Raw genomic sequence first — 16,184 nt, 5'->3', positions numbered from 1 at the left:
ATCAGTGGCCACTCACCTCTTCTACTGTCTCAACAATTCTCTATCTTCTTGGTAGTGTTTTTTTTTTTTTTTTGCTTTTTTTGCTTTTATTTATTTATTTATTTTTATTTTTTATTTTTTATTTTTAATGATTTTTTAGTCCCAAACTTCCAAGCCCATTTTGAGGCCCTAAACGATGTTTTTTTAGCAATTCAGGGGCCCTAAAGTTATTATGGCATGCTCTGGTCCCATTCAAAAGTTACATTCCTTGGATAGTTCTTTTCAATGAGTTATCATGCACCCGAAATAGATATTGTATGCAAAAGTTGCACCCTTGGAAGTTAATGTGCCAACTAACCACCTTGGGGCGTGTAAACCTTTTGACATTTCATCTTCTGAGCTTAGGTTTTTGGACCTCTAGGAATCTTTATTTATATTACAATACCATTTTTTCAGCCTCTTGCAATAGCTTTTGTGAATGCAGATAGCCACCATCTTAATCTTTCGAGAGATAACTTCCACCATTTTAGCTTGTTTGAGTTTTACAATATTATGCTATTTCATTTATTAACAAAATTTGGGTTTTCACCATATTATTGTAATCTTTGATATATTTCTCTATATATTTCATTTACTTTCCTACGTCACATTTCATTCCTTATACCAGACGAATCCTACCTCTCCTAATAAACAATTATTTTTATTTAAAAAAAATAAAAAAACACCTTTTTTTTTCCCTTTTAATATATAAATGAAAAACAAGTGAAAAACAAGTTAGTAATAAATAAATACAATAACCACTAATAACTCCAAAATTATTCAACTAAATTTAGCCCTATAGCCTTTCCAATTAACGACAAACCTTATATAGATAATTATAATAATGAAATAACCCTTCAAGTACAAGCTTCTTGAGAAATACTAGACAACATCCTTATAAATACATTTTAACTTTCAATAAATAAATCACATACAAATCTTACAATAAAAAAGCTATCTACTAAATAAATTTGGAATCCAAAGGCGGAGTATCTATTAAGTAAAAATTGAAATCCGAAACCATTGAAAATTTAGTCTCATCGATATAAATATCTACATAGAAGGTTTAGGTATAGACCAGTGCAACACTTTTTAAGCAGTGCTAAAAATATGCTAGTTTCCTTTTCTTAGGAAATTGCCAGTGTACAACTAACCTAACAATACATGACAGATATCTCTCCATCGGTCGTTTTGAGTTTCGTACCCGCGCTGAGCCTGTGCTAAGCTAAACCTCTACAATACCCTAATACAAATGACCGCTTTTGGAAAACCAAGCGCTTAGAAGGAAATGCGCTGTCTCGTCGGTGCTCGTTCACTGGAGCTCTGGAAAAGGGTTATGGCTATCTGAGTATGGCTGTAGTCACGGGATAAACAGTATCTGGCATTTTGGTATCTTTTCTTTTTGGTCTGAAGCTAGCTTCGAGTCTTTGCGTGCATATTATTTCGTCTCCGCGGTGAATATCTGAACAATTCAGGCTCAATTCCAGCGTCTAGAGGCATCTATCGGCTAATAGGGTTTGTACTATTTTTTTTCCTTGCAAATTGTCGGTTTTGGCTATATTTTGTTAGAATAGGACTTAAAAGAATCGCTCTTGAGTGAAGCAAAACCCTCTCCTTACTATAATCTGACTAATATGTCGAGATCTCGAGGTTATTTTCGGGTTTTATCCGGGCATGTTTGAATTACTCTCTGTTCTTACTGCAAAAAGTGGAGGTGAGGTTTCGTGAGGTTTTCTATTACACGGAAAAATCCTCATTAACGAAAACTTATTTTTTGTTATTTTTCTGTCTGAGGTAAACCGCTCTTCTGTGCCGGCACTCCTGTTCTACTTTTGTTTGGAATTATGCCCAGGCTTCATACATGCGAGCGTTGCTCAGTTGTTTTTCTTTCATAAATAAAATATATGTAGCTTGCAAGGTTTCTTTTTTATTCTAAATTTCTTGTTCAAGAAGATTTACCTCGAGCAGTTTCTTATAATTTCCGGTTGCCATAGTCTAGTGCGGTGAGGGTTCATTCCAGAGGATTTATTGTGTTCATTCCAGAGGATTTATTGTGTTTCACTTCAGCATCGAAGCTTCATAGGCTGACGCATTCTATTTATTTGATAATATCTTTTCCACTTATTTGATAATATCTTTTTGACCTAGCTGAAAGCTTCTGTGCCCAGGTCTTTCTTATTGACAGCCAACTACTTATTAATATATCTGTTTTGGAGTCATTGAACTGAGAATTAGTGTTCATTTTTTGTTATTTTCAGGATCTTACGTTACTGCAACCATGCCTGAGGACCGAAAAAAAATCCTGGAAGCATTGGCGGCCAAAAGAAAGGCCGAAGCCGAGAGCGGGGAAAAAAAGAAAAGGCAGAAAAGTTCTTTGAATCCTGCCAAACCTGTTAGCAAACCTGTTAGTAAACCTGTTGGTGGAATTGGTAGCAAGGGAAAGTCGACATCTGCGCCAATTTCTTCGACTAAGGCTAAGTCTAAGCACAAGGAAGAGGTAAAGGCAAAGCGTGTAAGCAAGATGGACAGGTATGAGACTGATGAAGACGAGGAGTCTGAGGAGGAAGAGGATTTCGATTCTGAATCAGATGATGATGAACTGTCTGATGAGGATTCTGAAGATGATATAAAATCCAAGTCTGTAAAGAAATTGCCTCCTCAGTCCAAGGGAAAAGCTCCTGTTAAAGGAATTAGTAGTTCAAATGGGAAGGGCAGGGATGAGAAGGGAAAGGGAATTATGAAAGACAAGGGAAAGGCGAAAGCAAAAGTGGAGGAAAGTAGTAGTGATGCTGAAGGTGACAGTGATGATGATGGAGGTGACTTGTCTGATGATCCTTTGCAGGAGGTCGATCCTTCAAATATTCTTCCCTCAAAAACACGTAGACGAGCTTCACAGCCTACGACTTATCAGTTTGCAAATATGAGTGGGGATGACGACGACGATGACGACGACAGCGACTAGATGATGAACCTGATAAAACTGTTTTGGGGCTCTCGATGATAAGTTTTCCGCAGTGATGAGCAATAGAATATATGCTCTGAATTGTGAAATGTGGAATGCAAGATCATCTTTCTGGTATTAGGTGAACTAGGTAGTAATATTTGCTTTTGCAGTTAGACAGAACAGAATTCCCTTTGGCTTTCAGTGGTCGGTATTGGTCCTATCGATATGGTATATTTTATTGTTTCACTTTATCTATGCTCTCAAACCGTTGACACTCGGGATCTTTATTTTCGTTTTGACACCTGTGTTTTTATAAGTAGTTTGTTATTTGATTACATAATGCATGTTACTCTTTGGAAGGAACAGAGCTACAGGTTCTTTTCTATAAGATATAGCTGTTGTGTAATGGTTCTTGTTTCCTAAGCTATGGCTATCGTTGCAGTGGCCCTTTTTCCAAAGCTTTTAGCTGTTTTGTATTATAATTTGCAGGTTGAACTCCCATCTTGGTTATTTTAGTGTTGAAGCACATGGTTCTAAAACATTATTGATTGCATCTTTCATCCTTGGTTCTTATTGTCATTTTGTATTTTATCACCAACGGAATATGGTCTTTGAATTGCAAAATATGTAATGCAAGAACATATTTTTAATATTAGTTGGTGCACTAGCTGGTAATATTTGTTTGTGCAGTTGGATAGAACAGAGTTTCAGTTGGTCTCCTGTGGCTTTATATGTTGTATTGATGTGGTACATTTTGTTGCTTTTATCAATGTTGCTCAGTTCTTACTTAGAGGTCTCTATATTCATTCTGACATGTCCTATGCTTGTGTAAATAGTTTGTTATGTGAGGGCATAATGTATGTTTCTTTTTGAAAGCATGGAGCTACTGGTGTTTTTCCATTAGCTATAGCTACTTTGTATTGATACTTGTTTCTAAAGTATGGCTGCCTTTGTGGTGGTGCTTTTAACTAAGCTACAGCTGTTGTCAAGTGGTCCCGTAATATGCAGGTTGAATGATTTCGGTTATTTTAGTGTCAACGTGTGGTTCCAAAATCTTATTGCTAAAATAATCTTTTAACATTTGGAGTCTTGAGTGGCAGAGGTGCAATAAAACGGTTTTCTTAGGGTGTTTCTTCTGATATTGCATCTTGAAGCTTTTGATTTTAATGTCATTTGTGTTTTCCTTCTAAACCCTAATGGCTGGCTTGCTTTTTGAAAAATTAAAGTGATCAATGTCAAAGATATACTTTTGATGTCTTGGTAGTTTTGTTGCTCTGCCATTTGTGGACTCAAGTTTTAAATGCAGATATGTGATATATTGATTGATACATTCAGTTTCTTACCTGCTGAGATTAACACCAGAGAATCTGATTATTGTGATGCATGAATGCAGCGTTTGCTATTGTGTAGGTTCCATCAATTTTTGCTCTATGCAATATTCATGAAGTGATGAGTTACACTTAGTATGTTACAGGGAAGCTTCAAAGGGAAGCTGAATGTTAAAGATAGACTCTCTTGCTTATATAGGGAGGGGAAATGAGCTTCTACTCTGTGGCTGGCAATGGGTGTCAATTATTATACTAGTAAACACACATGGTTTTAATTTATCAGAAGTGCAGAGCAGGACTGTAGTGTTTGGTTTGGTTTCGAGAAAGACAAAACAATGTCTGAGATATAGATGTCTTTGCCTTTAAGAAGTTTTTAAGAATGTGTTAGTGCCTTTGTTAGTAATTTACAGGAGAGCTCAGCTTTAAATGTTTTAAGAAGATGGTTTGTTACCCTAAATAATCATATTTTATTCTAAGATTTAGGTGGTCTTTTAAAGAATGGTAAGTGCACTTTTTTGACTTTGATAGGGGACGTTTTATTATTTTGATGGTAATTTTAACGTTTCTGTTTGGGCGTGGTTGGTCAAGATTATGAATGTCTATTCTCCTCCAGAATTTTCCATCTGTAACATTGTAGGTTCGGAATCTCTTTTCGTATAGTGCATGAAATGCCCACTTAAAAGGAAGTGATTACTGAGAGGAATAATGCAATGGGTCACTGGGTATTGTTCAATCACTCTATATCTGAAAGCGAGTGAAGTGTATACACATCATGAATGAAAATCACTTTGGGAGCTGTTTTTAATCAAAAGGAAAAAATGAGTTTCATTGTGCTGTAATGTTGAATTTTGTTTCATGTTGTAAATGGTAATTCACACGAAGAACAATATTTATTTACCTGTCCTGCTTTTGATTTAATTGCAAACTACCATTGATAGTTTATTTGTATGAACAGATGAGGATGTTTATTTGAGAATTGTGTTTTAATGTCGTAATATCAGAAGAGGAACAAAACTGACACGGAGTAATGACAAATATGGTTTCTGGGTGGTAGTTGTTGTGAGATGTATGCTATTGGGCCCATGAATTCATAATGATGTATAATTGACAAATATATAAATAATAGTGTATACCATAATGATGTATAATTGACAAAATATATATCGATAGTTGTGTATGCATTATATTCCATTGGGTTGGCTTGAGTGGTTAGGTGTTTTGAGTTTTATGCTGGAGGTCTGAGAGTCAATCCCGTTAGTCCCTTGGCTGGTTGTTTCTGTTACATGTTTCATTTGATGTCTTTATTGGGTCAAAGTGCTATAACCAGTGTCAATGTGTTTACATTGGGTATAATAAGGTTTCTGGGATTCTTTGAGGGCTCCGCTCTATATTGTAATGCTATTAAGAGCTCTATAATTAAACGACAAAATCTCACTTTGACTTATCATACTGTGGGGGCACATCTTCTGGTTCCTTATGAATCTCGTGCATATCCTCTACACTCAAAACATTGGAGAGCCGGACAAAGGTCTCGTACCACAAAGGTCTCAATTCAAATAGAGACATTTCACCCTCTTCTTGCCACTTTAGCTGATCGATAGCGGCATTTAACAGGGTCGCAGCTACTCTATATTTGGTGATTTCCCTTGTTGCAGCTACTCTATGTTTGGTGATTTCCCTTGTTGCAGCTACTCTATGTTTGGTGTGCTATAATCAGTGTCACAATGTAAACCAGTGTCTCTGTTTACATTGGGTACCAGAATGTAGGAAAGTGCTTGAGGTGCAAGGTTTTCCTCGAATGAAAGTGCTTGAGGTGCAAGATTTTCCTTGAATGAAATTTTTGTAAACAAGTAACCCTTGCTTTAAAATGCAATGGGTATGAAGTCTTGTGATGTATTACTACACCTACATATTATCTTCAAAGAGCAAAGCACATGTAAAGCCAAGCCATGTGGTTGCATTAGCTTTCTCATTTTATTCCCTCCTTGGAGAAAAGAATGAATTTAATTTATACATTAACCTGTAGTGGAAAATACACAGTACAACTTAAAATTCAGGGGATTTTCAAGCAAAACTTCTCCATCAAAACATTTAGTTCATGATCAAGCAGAGGCCATCAAAACTCAGTCGATTACCAGTTTAGCATCGCTGGTAAGCAGAGGCCATCAAAACTCAGTCGATTACCAGTTTAGCATCACTGGTAAGCAGAGGCCATCGTTTTTAACTGAGTCGATTACCAGTTTAGCACTATTGGTAAGCAGAGACCATCGTTTTTAACTGAGTCGATTACCAGTTTAGCACTACTGGTAAGCAGAGGCCATCGTTTTTATGCTGGGCTATTGAGATGATTCAAATAATGGCCATTTTGATACGCGTCCTAGGAATATAGGAAATGGTTAAAGATGTTTCTAATTTTTGTCTACCAATCGACATTAAGATATAACATAGAAATGGTTAAAGATGTTTCTAATTTTTGTCTACCAATCGACATTAAGATATAACATAGAAATGGTTAAAGATGTTTCTAATTTTTGTCTACCAATCGACATTAAGATATAACATAGAAATGGATGCTAGTGTTTCAAGTCAACATCAAAATAGAAATTGGTAATTAGTGTTTTCCGAAATTATGATAGAAAGTGGAAATTGTTGGTGGTGTTTCAAGTGAATATTAAGATAGAAATTGTTAGTAGGCCTGGGTATGACAGGCCTTGGTTTTTAAGGGGGTTAAACGCATCATTCTGGTGAACGTTAAGATGGAAGTCGTTCGGTTGGGCTTCGTCGACCTCTAACAGGAAAGTCCACAGTTGACTGTGGGTTGGATGTTGACTGTTTGTTGGATGACTGTACTCGTTGGTTGCATATAAGGATGTCTAATAGTTATTAGAGATGTTGCCTACATATAATATGTAAGAAAGTTATTAGAGATGTTGTCTAATCTTAAGGGGGTTAAACGCATCATTCTGGCAAACGTTAAGATAGAAGTAGCTCGGTCGGGCTTCGTCGGCCTCGAACAGGCATGTTGGAAAGTCCACAGTTGACTGGGGGTTGGATGTTGACTGTTTGTTGGATGGCTGTAATCTGCATGGGTTGTTGCATATAAGGATGTCTAATAGTTATTAGAGATGTTGTCTACATATAATATGTAAGAAAGTTGTTAGAGATGTTGTCTACATATAATGTCTAAGAAAGTTGTTAGAGATGTCTACATATAATGTCTAAGAAAGAAGTAAAGTCGAGGGGCAGAGATGTCTAATAGTTATTAGAGATGTTGTCTACATATAATATGTAAAAAAGTTGTTAGAGATGTTGTCTATATCTAATGTCTAAGAAAGAAGTAAAGTCTAGGGGCAGAGATGTGGTCTACATATAATCTCTGAGAAAGAAGTAAAGTCAAGGGGCAGCAGAGATGTTGTCTACATATTATCCAACAGATGTGTGAGAAAGTAGTAAAGTTATCCAATAGATATATAAGAAAGTACTGAAGTCAACGGGAAAAGTAGTAAAGTTAAGCGAGAGATATGTAAGAAAGTAGTTAAGTCAAGGGGAAATATACTTGAGGAAAGCAGTAAAGTTAAGCGAGAGATATGTAAGAAAGTAGAAAAGTCAATGGGAAATACCATTAAATTAAATAATGGTAAGAAGTATGTAATAAAGTAATCAAGTCAAGGGGAAAGATACTTAAAAGTTAAAGAGGGAAATATTAGGAATATTACATAAATTATATAATGGTAAGAAAGAAAGCAGCAGGGGAAAACATTGGATAAGTTAGAAATATAAGAATATTGGCTAAATTATATATTATAAGAAACTAAACTCTATATATATAATTTAAATATTTTATATAATTAATTAATTAATTAATTTATAAGAAATATTAGGTAGATTATACCATTGACAATTTATGATGGAGAAATATGAGGTAACTTATACAAGTGATTTTGTTTTAGTGAAATGTCTAATGGTTATTAGAAATGTGCATTGGATGGTTGAAATGACCAATAATTGTTAAAAAAACGTTGTCGAGACATTGTCCATTGTTATGGAAGTGCCCACTTTTGTCATTATGACTAGGTATTGGTTTTGTTTCTTTTTTCTCCTTTTGTATAAAGAGGGCATTCTCAAAAAATTGATCTTGCAGATGAGAATTATTACCTAGTGCAAGCACAAACCTTGATGCAATACACTATATAAACATTGATTTTCATAGTTAAATTGATAACGAAGTGGAATGAGAATTATTACCTAGTGCAAGCACAAACCTTGATGCAACACATTATATAAACATTGATTTTCATAGTTAAATTGATAACAAAGTGGAATGAGAGATGGTTTAGAGTGATATTGACAACTTCCAAATTGGGTTATTTTCCAATTTTCCTTGGGGTTTAATGGCAACCAACGTTGTTTTCAAAGGTTAGCAATAACACCTTGTGACGTAATGTTAATTATACCCTATAAACTAGCATATATGCAGTTTGGTTTGGAGTACTTTACCTCATGTTCATTGAGGTTTTATTCTCTATGTGATTTCTCTAGAAAATTTGAGCATTATATATTATATATATACACACACAATTAAATATGAAAAGAACATATATTTTAGGTTATATGACATTTATTTGTAATTGTAATACGTGGGGATTTAATGAAAAGAACATATCTTTTAAGGCTACATGACATTTATTTGTAATTGTAATACATGGGGATTTGATGATTATTTTATAACATTTTTTTTTCAAATTTGTAGTTTAATTTGTATATAAATAAATGTGATGTAAAATAATTTTTTTTCATTAAATAGTTGAAATAAAAAAGGTACATAATTAATTTATCAATTTGTAAAATAGTTAATAATAATCCACTTTTAGTTTATTAATTGGTGGTTTTGAATTTTGGTTACCTTACAAAGTAAAACCTATAGAACTTTGGCTACCTTACAAAGTAAAACCTATTGAAATATAGAACTTTGGCCACTTACAAAGTAAAACCTATTGAAATCTATCATCCCAATGTAATTTAATTGAATTGAAATGTCAATGCATTTAAAGTCATGTAGAATTACCTTCAAATTTCATTCTAAATTCACATCAAATTTCTTCAAATTTTATTCTAACACGTGATGATTGAAATAAAAGATATAAAAATGGTTTCATCTTGACTCAAATTATTATCAATTTATGCCTTTGTTAAGTTTTGTTGTAGTCTTCATTCTACATGTTACACTTTGGAGTTTGTAATATAGCAACAAGTTGGTAATTTGTTATTTTGGGATTAACATGGTACTTATTCTAATTGTTACACTATGGGGTTCATAATTGATCCAGGTGGATTTCAAAGTACAAGTGGCATGAGAAATGACTCAAAAATCAAAATGGTCAGATGACAGCAAGACCAAGATCAAATTGAAGTTCTCTTCACCATGATTCCAACAGTTCGAACGACACCCAAATTTGAGCTCGCATGAGGAAGTTAGAGCAAGTCAAAATTGTGGTCAATGTTGGAAGTGGGCTAGGTTTAGGTGTTCTACAATTTAATCGACACCGAGCGTGAAAACTTAGCACGTGAAAGTGGACAAATTTTTGGAATGACTAATTTGTTTAATATCCCCAAGTCAGAAAAAATCAACTAAAAAGTTGTATATAACAAAAAGTATTTTAAAAAAGGGGTGGCGCGCTGACACCCCCGCATGGTTCCACACCACCTATGCATTTATAAACGAAAAGATACGGGTGGGGGGCTGACCATCCCCAACGGGCTTGCCACCCCCGGTAGAACCACTGTAACACAACTATATACATGTTGTAAAACAAAATGTTGGGACGTGGCTGCGTGGAGCGGACCCCGCCCACCAACCAACATCATATTTGTACACTGACCACTGGGGCAACGAACCTTCAGTCAATGCAAAACTGCCACCTCCATGTGACACCTTCGAACCCTGATGATTACAACAAATGCCACCATTAATAACTATTCACCATTTAAAACAAAATGGCTTTCCAATCTTGGAGGGCAGGGGATTCAGAGCACGAGTGGCAGTGTTGTAACATCCGACACCCAGTCTCTATATGAACTCGACTTTTCAGTGTTGCAGGGATGCCGACACGTTCTTCAACAAATTATGTTTTTTTTAATTGTAGGTGCGGAACCTTGACTCTGACAGGAGGCCAAAACCTTGCCCCATGGAATCTTGGGGGTATCAGAAAGATTTTGAGAGGTTGAAAGTCGCTTTGTCAAAATTGGGTGTGTGGACAGTTGTTTTTGCACGATTTTTGGTTAGAAACTCAGTGGTTTTATCTGTTTCTACAGTTGGTCTCTCCATTTTTCGACCATCTTCCAGCTTGGAGGTATAAGGGTTTTATGTAAATGTTGCTTGTACTTCTTCTCTTTTATGCCACTTAATGAATGAAGGCCTCCCCACTGTTGAGCAGGGCCCGGAGATGTAGTCCAAATTGGACGAACTCCGTAATCAATTCCTTGTGTCGTCTTTTCATGCTTTCATGATCTTTTCTTCATGTGTTATGTGCTCTTAAGTTTCCTTGGTTAATATGCTCTTTAACATGTAATTCTTTAAGCATCTATAAGCAAAATATCTTGGATCAAGTTTGGTATCAGATCAAGTCTTTGTCGATGCGAATTACATGAGTATATGCTATCCAGAAACAAGTTGCAAAGAGGCGAAGGAAAGATTAAGTCCTTTTATATCAAAGCAGGATGTGCACAAAGAAGAAACATGGTAGATGAGGAAGCTCATTGGGAAGAAGAGCGGAATTACCGCAAGGCATTTTACAACATCGCAGAGAAAGTAGACACGCTGTTTGTAGAGTATGTGAAGACCATCAAGCACGAGAAGAAATATGTAGATGATGACGGATTGGTAAATCATGGAGATGTTGGAGAAGAGCCCCCTCCCTCTCCATCTTCCAATGACAGTTCCTCTTCTTCTTCTCATCATTCTCACAGACGTCATAGACATGCATCTAAGAAACCTTTCTTTAAAATAGATGTAAAGTTTGACTTGCCTATTTATAATGGAGAATGTAATGCAGAAAAGCTTAACAATTGGATTAGACAAATTGAGGTCTATTGTCGAATTCAACAGATCAAGGAAGATGAGGCAAATATCCAATTGGCATCTTTTCGACCGAGTGGCACTACTCTCATTTGGTGGGAGACCAAATTGGAAGGCAACAAAAATCTGGGTAACCTTCCTTCTTCATGGACAAATTTTGTTTCTGCATTGAAAAATCAGTTTTACCCTTTGGGTTATAAACAAAAGGCATTAATGGAATGACAATACCTAAGGCAAGGCAAAGGTCAAAATGTACAAAGCTATACTGAAGAATTTAGAAAACAAGCATTGAATTTGGACATTCTGTTAGATTCACCAAAGATTGTAACTAAGTATATCGTTTTTTTACATAGTTACATAAGACATTCATTATTATTATTTGAGCCTACTACTATCGATGCGGCTAGTGTGAAGGTCATGCATCTTGAAAGCAAGGGGGCGCATGAACAAAATGACCACCCAAAAAGCGTAGCAACGACCAAGAGAAGAGGAGCAAACCCTTCTTGTACACATTGTGAGAAAGAGGGACATTACAAAGAGAATTGATGGAAATTGCACCCTGAGTTGAGACCTAAGAGGGATGGCAGAAAGGAGAAGCAAAAGACAGTTGCCACCATGCAACAAGACCAAGAGTCTGAATCAGAGGAAGATAAGAAGGTCACAACCGTGAGATTTGCACACGATAGACCAATTGACCTGAGGTCAGATTCTGGTGACGAAATGAAGATTGCAACTCTTGGGATCGCAGTGGATGGACCCATCGACTTGGGTTTTGATTCAGGTGATGAAACAAGAATTTCAACAGATGTTGTACCAAAGATGAAGAGGACACCTAATGTGGCATGGCTCCAAGAACTTGAGGAGATCAGCCGAAGAATTCAAGCAGAGAACACTGAGCGAAGGAGACTCCTTTAGGAAGAAGAGAAGGAGAAAAAAAGGTTGCTACACCAGTTACAAGCTAAGGACGAGGCCTTGGAAAAGTTGCAACATAACCAACCTGAGGTAAAAAACAACTCTTCAATTTCATGTACTTTTTATGATGATGATTTCGCTGCTTTTGAGAGACATACTACATGGATTGACTCAAAACTGTTGAAAAAAGTGGGGTATCAAGAAAAGGGCCTCGACATTAATGGCCAAGGCATCGTGAACTCCATCAAAGTAGAGGAATTGCCTCATTATGCAGGACTTGGGTATGTCAAGAAGGAAGTTGGGGAATGCTCCAAAACAACTAATGACCCATCAACGACAAATGATGAGAACACCTCATCACATTTTAGTGACAGTGAGGGATCCATGAGCACTTATCATAGGCACATTGGGAGAAAGCATTCCCAGACAATCCATAAAGTCTGGAGGAGGAAGAATAATTGTAACAAGGATGAACACCAGGAATCCACGTATCAGATACTCCAGACCCAAAAAGAACCCATGAAGAATCCAACCGATGAAGATATTCCACAAGAAAATAAGGGAGATGACCCATTCACCTTGTTAAGTGAGAGATGGTTTTACTAGATATAGTCATGGCCATAGTTTGTAAATCACACGTAGCAAATAATTGTAAAAGCGATAACATGTTTTCCATCGCTTACTAAAGCAACGGTGATGTTTGGCCTTTTGTGAGTAGTTTGGGTATTGTTTGCTACTATGTAAAACTTGACCAAAGAGTGTGTTATAAACTCTTGAGAAGTGTAGGAATTGCTTGAGTCGTGTGGTTTGTAAGTGATTTCAAAGTATGTATCAAATTTTCATGCAATGCAGATGATTGGAAGTGTGGTTTGGCAAGGACACGCAGTGTGCTGAATGTGTTAATGCTTTTGGAGGTCCAAAAGCTCTCAGTGGGGAGGAATGATCCAGGTGGATCTCAAAGTACAAGTGGCATGAGAAATGAATCAAAAATCAAAGTGGTTAGATGACAACAATACTAGGATCAAATTGAATTTCTTGCCGCCCTGATTCCAACAGTGCGAACATCACTCAAATCTGAGCTCATATGAGGAGGTTACAACAAGTCAAAGTTGTGGTCAAAGTTGGCAGTGGGCCAGGTTTAGGTGTTCTATAGTTTGACTGACACCAGGCGTGAAAACTCGGCTCCCGAAAGCGCACAAATTTGTGGGATGACTAATTTTTATAATATCCCCTAAGTCGGCAAACATCAACTAAAAGGTATAACAAAAAGTATTTAAAAACAAGAGGGGTGGGAGGATGCCACCCCTGCATGGATCTACACCGCTTGTATATGTTGAAAATAACAACAAGAAATGATAAAAATAGAATCCATAATATTCCAATTTTAATTTGTCCTTGAATTAAAATTGTGAATTAAAATCGAATTTAGTCTTACTAGCTACTTGGAAATAATTAATTATTTTGACTTAATTAGTTGGAGAAATTCAAGTTAGAAGTCTTTATGAAGTCATGCAAGAGTTATCCCTTAAATTAAGGAGATAAGCCTTAAATTAAGGAGATAAGATTAAGTTATATTTGAGTTGTAATTAGTTAACTCAGTGTACTGAGTTAAGTCCAGTGAAATTAGTTCCAAACTGTTTGAGGAACTAATTGTGAGTTATCTGTCAGTTGTATGCATGCATGCACTCAACTAGTGAACTCCAGATAACTGAAGATTCCCTCATCATAAATTCATGCATGTCTATTATGAGAAAGACTAGTTGAGCTAAATGTCAAAGACAATGTACTATCAGTTGCATGTGTTTTCCTATAAAAGAAACTCATGCATGCAGTCAAGGTAAGGTTCCTTGAGGATTGCGCAGTTCTGACAGGGTGTAGGATCAGTGTGTGAAATCAATTTTCCACTTGGTAAGAGGAAATCATCCCAGAGGAACAACACAAGGAAATAGGAGCTTGGAGGCAGAGAGGAAGGCTTGTGAGAAGCTTTGATTTCCTGTGAGCATCCAGGAGGATTGTACTAAGAGCTGGCTAGTTGTGAGAGCTAAGGCTTTGTATAATTCTGATGTATTTCCACCTTGTATGATAATAAAGATAGTGGGGTTTTTAGCTGAGGCTTTCCCCAAAGTATTTTCATGTGTATTGTGCATTGATTCTTCTTCTTCTGGTTATGTGTTCAGCTCGATCTTGCTCGATCTTTAAGCTTTCGCAAATTGATAGTAGAAGTAGGTTATAGTATTTTGCTTTGATTATATTGCATTATCGGGTTAACCTACAGTCAAATTTTCTACAGAGGTCTCAGAGAAAGATTTGTAGAGAATTTGCAGAATTTCTACATGGTATTAAAGCTTTGATTAGTAGAGAAATTTCTACAGTATATCTATAAACGAAAAGATATGGGTGGGAGGTGAGCCACCCTTGGTGGAACCACTATAACACAACTATATACATGTAAAACAAAATGTTGGGATGGGGCCGCGTGGAGCGTACCCTACCCACCAACTAACATCATATTTCTAAACTAACCACCGGGGCAACGAACCTTCGGTCAATGCAAAACCGCCACCTCCATGTGACACCTTCGAAGCCCTACGGTTACAACAAATGCTGCCATTAATAGCTATTCACCATTTAAAACAAAATAGTTTTCCAATCTTGGAGGGTGGGGGATTCGAACCCCGACCACCTTGCCTCCACTCCTCTGCCATAACCACCAGACCACGGGTGGCAACTTTGTAAAGTCTGCCACCCAGTCTCTATATGAACTCGAATTTTTCAATGTTGCGGGGAGGCTGATGTGTTCTTCAACGAATAGTATTTTTTTAATTGCAGGTGTGGAACCCTGACACAGGCTCACCCTGCAATACCTAGGATCTTCAATAATAATGCATATCAAACATGCTACTCAGCTTTTGCCCAAATCAAAAACACCAATCCCTGGCATATTACTTTTCATAACAACCATTTCATAAGCGTCAAATTTTCAAACAACTCAAATGTTCCCACAATCCATATTCCATATCTCATTAGTCCCTCAATTCCATTCTACCACCACAAATTCACATGTCTTTTAATATTGGATACAATCATAAGCCAACAAAAGAAATATGCTCTTGTTCCTTTTTAACAATCTTAACATTATTTACTCAATCAACCAATAGCAATTATAATACCATCCATCTTTACTCAAAGGACATCAGTCCACACAGATCACTGGATTAACTCCAGGAGCGCTTTACACAAATTCATGATGCGCCCTCATTCCATTAGCTTTGATATTGGTTCATTAAATCAATACATTCACAATCCAGCTCAGCATATGTCAGCAACGCACTTACCTTTCTCATCGCTCTTCAACGCTTTGACTTCCCTTTTCCAATTGCACAAATGTCAAGGATCAACTTTGAGTTCATTGTTTCTGTGCGCCTTTCCCTTACAGCGTACCCAGTGATCTCACATCAACACAGGTATTTCCTTTCAATATTTACAGTCGATTTTGTCAAACAATTCCAGATCTCAATTTATTACCTGAATTCAATTCAAATTCATACATTCTTCAACCAATCTCAACTCAGATTTAAATCTCGAGCCTGGCAATTTACCTTACCTCTGTTCAGACTTTCCCCTTCCACGATTCCACTCTTCAACTCTGCATTTATCATCGCTGTAGATCGATCCTGTTCATGTCATTTCTTCTGCTGTGACATCAATTCAAATAAAAACATTTCCATCCGACCCAGCTCCAAACTCCATATGCTTCTGCTGCGTATGTTCCTGGATGCAAATGCCGCTTACACATATTCTACGTGTCAGCTATTTCCTTTTGAAGCCTAAAATTTAGTTCATCGAACCAGAGACATAATGCTGGTCGATTTGCTGGTTTGATTCTTCAATGTTAAACAATAAAACT

The 16,184-nt window shown here is 36.6% G+C and overlaps 1 protein-coding gene across 1 annotated transcript; it reads left to right on the top strand.

Moving 5' to 3' along the window:
• Positions 1-1,105: 1,105 nt before the first annotated feature.
• LOC149203058 (uncharacterized) lies at positions 1,106-3,261 on the top strand. Its single transcript, XM_089403335.1, has 2 exons — positions 1,106-1,533; positions 2,277-3,261. Exon 2 carries the CDS (start codon positions 2,297-2,299, stop codon positions 2,978-2,980), a length of 684 nt encoding a protein of 227 aa, XP_089259461.1. The 5' UTR covers positions 1,106-1,533; positions 2,277-2,296; the 3' UTR covers positions 2,981-3,261.
• Positions 3,262-16,184: the final 12,923 nt, after the last annotated feature.

This window comes from Pinus tabuliformis, chromosome 2_1 (assembly GCF_031772625.1).
Source record: "Pinus tabuliformis cultivar Carrire ecotype Pingquan chromosome 2_1, CPIR1, whole genome shotgun sequence".
Taxonomy (NCBI): domain Eukaryota; kingdom Viridiplantae; phylum Streptophyta; class Pinopsida; order Pinales; family Pinaceae; genus Pinus; species Pinus tabuliformis.
Note: the sequence above shows the minus strand (reverse complement) of the source record. Positions and strands in the feature narration are given on the sequence as shown.